The sequence below is a fragment of the Zeus faber genome, assembly GCF_960531495.2.
Source record: "Zeus faber genome assembly, chromosome: 15".
NCBI lineage: Eukaryota > Metazoa > Chordata > Actinopteri > Zeiformes > Zeidae > Zeus > Zeus faber.
In genome coordinates, this window is record NC_137194.1 from 24,764,752 (window position 1) to 24,771,809 (window position 7,058).

Genomic DNA, 7,058 nt, shown 5'->3' on the forward strand with positions numbered 1-7,058 from the left:
GGCTGGGTGCTCGATGCCTGGAAGACGTACAAGGATGGGTGTTTTTAAGCAACATTAAACGGCGTCAGCCACATTTCGTCTTCAATGACGGTAATGCGAGAGTAGATGTTGGACAATGCAGGACCTGTCCCAGTCAGTATCTGTGCCGGCGACGGTTGCGACGTCTGCTCGTCCTCCGCCGTGTCGTTCCCCGCCAGACCGGTCGGCTCTGGGTTGCTCTCCACTCTTACCCCCTCTTTCCCCGCCGGCTGGACGGCGGCAGCTGGAGTCGGGGTGCCTTCTCCAAACACTGAATCTGGCGGCGCAGAATCAAAGCAAAGGAGTCAGTATGCAACAGAGGCTGGCATCTGCTCTGATATAGCACGTTTTGTCATTTGGCAGACGCTTCTGTCCAAAGTGACTTACAAGAAACAACTGTACATCACAGCTGTAAACAGTCAGTCTCCAATGAGAAGGATGAACATTAGGTTTTTCTTTTTTTATGGTCGAAAGGGTTGAGAATCCTTGAGGTGGAAAGGGATACAATACATTTATTTAAACAGAAGAGGAACAGGACGGATTGCTGATCAGCTCCAGAAACCATTGAGCAAGAATCCTCATTGACAATGGTGTTGAGTTTAAAATAGAATTGAATATAAATAAAAAAACAAACAGAACAAATGAATAAAATAAAAATGATAAACCATCAATGAAAAAAAAAAAAATTAAATCAAAAGAGAGGAAATGCCAACGTCCAGACCGGGTACCTGAGGGTGGCGTTGCATCCTCCTCCGTCACCGCTCCTTCGTCCACCTTGCCGTCCTCCGCCAGCCCGTTGACGGACAGTGTTTCGTGGGGCGGGTCCAGGGACGAGGGGGTGTCGTTGTTACTGGAGGTGGTGGTGGTGGTGGCAGTGAGATCAGGTGTGCTGGCTGCGGGGGACGGGGAGCTGTTGGGCTCGGGGGTGGGGGTCCGGTCGGAGCGCGGCGAGGCAGAGCACTGGCCTCCTGGGACCGGCGAGGGGTTCTGATGCGGCGGACGCAGGCGGTCCTTCTCGTGCTCCTGGGCCTCCAGAGCCTGCTGCCGGGGGTGGGGGGGGTGGGGGGGCAAAGTGGACCAACACAGGGTATTGTAGTAGATATATATACGGTCTACGAGGGACGAGCGATAAAAGCGGTATCGGTATTTTATGTTTAGGCATTTTCTACATGTTTAACATTTTCATATTGACAAGTACACGCACGGCCTGGTTCTCCATGCGCGTGAAGATGACATTGAGCATCTGTGTGAGCGTGGCCTTGGCAGTGGTCTGGTTGATGAGGTTGCGGCTGGCCAGGTAGATGTTGTAGCACGTCCTGACGGTCAGCAGCACCGTGCCCTCGTGGATCTCGATGTGGGGGGAGGTCACCGTGGTCAGCAGGGCCTGATTGAGGAGGGAGGGGCAGAACGGTTTTATTTATTTTAACATGTACATATTTATTTATGCCTGCAGGTGCTGGGCTACATGTCTAGACTTAAAGAGGCTCTAAATCCAGAGGTGTCAGTTTCTCCACTCCTTTTTTGGAAAGCGGGTGGGGTTATGTTGGATGGGATCGTAGCGTTAGGAATATTACCAGGTCATATCGCTCTCTAACTCAGACCAGTTCCGGTTGTTGGTGTGATTCGCTTACAAAATAAAAAATAAAAAAATAAGGAAAATGGAGGTCGCTAGTGTCAAAGTCAGCAAGGTGGGTGTGTTTACAGAAACCATTGTGTGTTCAAAGTAATTTGCTTTGCTTAATCTACCAAAACCGTACTGATATCCAAGTGTCCTTCAGACACGAGAACGGCTGCGCGGGAGTTGATTTCCGGGCAATAAATCTTTAGTCAACAGGGATGAAACTCCTTCTGTGTGCAACAGGACGGACTTTGCTCTTTACACAACTCCGCCGGGGCTCCATTGAGACTTTAGTCGCCGACAATAAGAGAGTTACGCCTACTGAGCGTGCACACAATGGGTTATTAAACTGGACCAAAACGCTGATCGTGGGTCAGATATCACCCTCAGTTGTAAATAGTATTAAGAGGAAGGTGACAAAAAAATGGAAGAGTTCAGACTGTGGCAGGCGGAACCTAAAGGTCTCTGTTGTGTTGTTTCATAACATGTGCTTTGGAAAATATTTCCTCCATCACACCTGTAAGCAACCATTCGCTCTCCAAGAGAATTTTATAATCAAGAGCTTAACTACACTATCTGAGAGAACATGCATGTGTAAGTGGTTTGGTGCTTGAGGCCACTAGAATGGCATTCACTAGGGCAGGGGTTCTTCAAGAGGTTCCAGGAAGGTCCTACGCTAAATGGGTCATAGTTCAACTTTACTGTCATTTTCTTTACAAGATGTTGGCACTATTAGAGAATGTACAATAATTACAATAACTAAAATAAATAAACCGTTCTGATCAGTTTCACCGTCATCTCTGTAACGATGGTCTAGACAGGTGGGGAAGTTTTCAATTTAGGATCCTTGAGATGAAAACGATTGAGAACCACATGGGCTGTCGAGCAAGGACCAAGCTATTTCTCACACTTCAAATAAGAAGTTATGAGACCTATGAATGTCAAAACCACAACCTGTTAAAAAAAAAAAAAAAATTATATATATATAAAATATATGAAAAAAACAAAACCAAAAAAATAACATGAGCGGAAACATCCATTCATGGGTAGATGTGGAGAGAGGTGGAGGCGCCCCACCTTGATGATCTGCAGCTGGACCCCCTCGTCCGTCTGCGGGCCCTGGAAGCAGTTGCAGATGGTCTCCACCAGCCGGTCAATCAGCCTCTTGCCTGGGGCCCCAGTGTCCGGTGCGTTGCCCGTGATGTGACCGTACGCTATCAATTTCTGAGATGGGGGGGGTGGAATACCTTGTGTGAACGGGCGTTATGCTTGTCTACCTTAGTACAAGACAGTTGGACAGTAAAACTAATGCATTATTCAGCAAGATGTGATATTGAGGACGAAGCAGCAGTCACTGCACGATATACAGTAGTATAGTAACAGTTCTATTATGATAGGATTTCAAAGAAAATGAATAATAATAATAATAATAATAATAATAATAATAATAATAATAATAAACACTCCAACCTCTGGTTGATAACAGAGCCAACAAGTATCTCCTAAGACGGAGACAGAGGGCGAAATTAAAGGGAAAACATTGTGAATGTGAGCAGTGTGCAGGTGGACACGCTACCTGCAGACAGTCCAGCGAGGTGCTGACGATCCGTGGGGACTTGGACTGGCAGGCCAGCTCGAAAGGCAAAACGTACTTGTCTGCCTCGATGTAGTTGGCTCTGGGTGGGACCACGGTGCCATCTCTGCACGAATGGGCAGAAGAGAAACACGACCTTTTAACTATGCATGACCAAGTGGGGGGGGGGCTGCTTATCACCGGGTTTGCTTTGTAAATATTACCTTGCTTTGTAAAAATTACCTGGAAAGTCTGGATCGGGAGCCTTGAGAAAGCTTAAATCATGTAGTGCAACAAATGTTTACATATTATATGAAGTGAATAACATTGCTCATCTCCCTCCGGTGGTGCGTCTCCACAGACCATTAGCATTTTAAAAAGCTTTACAGTCTGGGAAAAAATAAAATAATTTCAAATGAAACGGAATAAAAAAGGTAAAGTAAAATTAAAATTGCCAAATACACACAAGAAGCCAAAAAATACAAACCAGAAATGGTCGAATATATTAAAATATACAGAACATAAAAATGTGATTCTATGCATATGGTAGGTTGTTGGTATGGGTATAAATTATAATTGATTCTATGTATTTACTACGTTGCTACAACCTGTTGCTAAATTAGACAATAATGGCCTGATTTTACAGCCAACTGCCTTCACTACAGCCGATATGGCTCCTTTTGCCCAAACCTTAGCACTGGCCTTTTTGCTGGACGACAGGTCCGTCCCCCAAAAAGAGGCAAATATCTGAGGTGAGCTTCACATTCTTTCAGACGCATGCATTCACAAAAGTGAATGAGCTTTTGCAAGCATACTTACTTCTGCTTCTCAAGCTCGACTTTGATTTCATCTGGAAGGGGAGAGACAGAAGAAATACAATATGAATTAGGGATGAACTTCGAACCCTCAACAGCTCACACAGCTAGACGGCTCCCCGCCTAAAATGAATATTGGACCCGTCTACAGAAAAACGTTTCTTGCAGGGTATCAAATTGCGCACATTTGAAACCAGCAAAACGCATCAACCTTGCCGCTGTTGCTGCCAATACAGCCAAATTCAACATGTACACTTGCTGCTCTAACAATTAAAGTCTCCTCTCGGCCACCTTTCCTCCTCCGTGCTCTACCGCACTACCGTCCAGGCCACTCTCCAATCAATTTCGATCTGACAGTTTTCAAGGCTACATTGATCCGTACGGAATCTGCATATGCACATCAAAACCCCGCTCACCCCACTGGAAGGATAAAAACACACAGGCTAAGCACACGACCGGATTGTGGTACCTTGAGTAATAGTGGGTTCTAAAACAACACACGCAATCCCCAAGCCAGCGTGTGTTGGATTCTGTGTTTTGAATTTGTTTTGTTTTTCTTTACTCCGAAAGGGATCCATGCTCCAGATTAAACAATAACTCCTGGGTAGAAGCAAAAACTGTTAAAAAAAAAAAAGAAAAATAAAAAAAAGAAAAAAAAAAGGGGTGTCTGGGTTCTTACCGCCTATACTGGTATGCTACATAACAAAAAATGTTTAATAGTCATAAAGAAAATTACATTTACCAATCTAAATGTAGTTCATTTCGAACCGATCGGGAGGGAATTACCATAATATCCCAGAATGCAATATACTGTAGATCATAGTACTTTGTCCCTTGTTTGAAGGGATTAATAATAGTCATCACAAAACAATGACAACTGACTCTCTCCTCCATAATTACAGAAATATCATTCCAGCGTACCAACATGTTTTTTTTTTTCAAAGACATGAGGGAGAAGTTATTGTTCAGAAAGTTTGTTAGGGTGTGTGGAAAGTTTTACTCGACACGAGAACAATGAGCTGCCAGTAAACTACGTCAGTGTTTTTTTAAGTCCCTGCTTTACTTGACACAAGGTGTATGTGAGGTGGATCTCTTGGAGCATGTCCTTTAGACATTTTACTGTTTTCCCTCTATATTTCCGAGTCTACAGACATGTAATACGCAGAGGTAATGCAATACAGACGGTACAAAGATATCCTACGGTCGAATTTTGACAATTACAGTTGTAGCTCACATTTCTATCATTTTAAAAGTTATTTATGGCAGACGGATATCAAAACTTTTTTAATTTAATATCTTTTAACTAGATAACTGGATAACGTACGATGTGCCAAGGCGCCTGGTGTAATTCGGGCATTATGATGTTTTTATGTTCGAAATACCACCAAAGCTTTTATTAGTTATCATTTGAAAAATAAAAAGAAATCTTCTGAAATCTGTTATTTCTGCTTATTACTTGTTTAAAAAGGACATAACATGCTGATCTTGTTTAGACTGTCTCACTATATGTCCTATGATCTCTAGACTGTAGACACTTTAAGTTAAGGTAGGAAACTCAAAAAGACACACAAAGTGAACACGCCAACTGCACAGGCCCACAGCACCACTGTGCTGATCCAATAATGCTATACTGCTTAAAATCAGAAGAGGAACTTTAGTTTTTCATCTACGCAAGTGGCTCATTGCTCTCATCTTAATGTGACGATGCATGACTCAGAAGGGGGAATGAGTCAGTTCTGTTATTGAGAAGACAAATAAGTCAGCAGTGAGTTAACCGTAGGTACAAAAAGGGAAACAATGCCAGGTGAGTTAACAGACCATGTTGAAATGCACCTTCTTGATTTTACTTTACAAAGTCGTACAAGTGCAAGATACGGTTCCCAAGGCGTCCGGGCCTTCGCCGGGGGACGGGAATTGAGAGAACGGACGCCTCAGAAGTGCCACTGGACGCCTGCGGTTGAGAAGAAGTGCAAACCCCTCACAGGAGATTGTGAGGAGTTGCACTTCTGACCGAGGTGTGAAAAGGAACAGGGTATGGAAACCTCTCACTTAGAAGCCTGGATCCTGGGCCAAAGTGTGTCCCATCACCGCCTTTTGAATCAAAACATGGATCCTTGTTGAACTCCAGCTTTGCCAGAAAACACACCAGGGTGTCAGTTAACATTTAAGTCTTCGTTGAGGTTGAAGGGACAGAAGCAGGAAGTGCCGCTACACCTCGGGAGGAGACAATGAACTAAACCCCAAAAAAAACAAACAAAAAAAAAACTGGAACGACCTGTACTGTTATTTGTGTTGGGAAGCCGCCATTACAACGAAACCGTGCGTCCACCTCGGGTGTCACATTTCCTGGGGCAATCGCGTGAATAAAATAAAAATGTAAGAACGAGATGGTTTTTAAAAAAAGGGCAGGCAGCCGGAGAGCGACGCATAAAACTACTGTGCATCCGACCCGCGCGTCCGGGTCTGGTAAAGGGTAATCTCCGGTGTGTGTCGCCCGTCCAGGGCGTCTGAGCCGAGGGTGACAGCGCTACGTACGGCGCGGTGATTGGTCTTCCGGTCGCGCTGTAGCGGCGGCGGCTAGCTTGTCAACACACCGCACGAAATATACACTATTATGAGACGGTGGTTGTGCAAATCAGCCCGTCGCGGCGGTTTGTGTACACGCTTCCTGGGTAAACGTGTGGCTAGCTCAGCTAACCCTAGCCAACTTCGCTGCCAGAGAGGCCGTTTCCAATGCTAACGCTAGCGCCGTGCTAACTGCGCTGACAGCCGTTCTGCTGCCACATAGACAGGGGCTGACTGCCGGGGACGCGGTGCCGGCAATTGACGCATAAAACACGGGAGAGAGACGGGGCGAGCGGGCGGCCGGGGCGGCCCACTCACCGAGCGCCACCTGGCAGGCTGTGCGCAGCTGGCCGTGCTGGCTCCTCTTCGTCTCCTTGTCCGACAGGATCTTCTCCAGCGCCCTGGACAGAAACATGCTCTTGGTTTCGGTTCTGGACTGTGGTGGGGCCGGCGGGTGCTGCTGGTGCAT

General features: G+C 45.7%; 1 protein-coding gene across 1 annotated transcript; it reads right to left on the reverse strand.

Moving 5' to 3' along the window:
• Positions 1–44: 44 nt before the first annotated feature.
• Positions 45–7,058, reverse strand: LOC307241280 (brefeldin A-inhibited guanine nucleotide-exchange protein 2-like; the record flags this gene model as incomplete). Its single annotated transcript, XM_080015322.1, has 7 exons — positions 45–295; positions 747–1,056; positions 1,223–1,402; positions 2,714–2,860; positions 3,213–3,336; positions 4,029–4,059; positions 6,908–7,058. 7 exons carry the CDS (start codon positions 7,056–7,058, stop codon positions 45–47), a joined length of 1,194 nt encoding a protein of 397 aa, XP_079871448.1.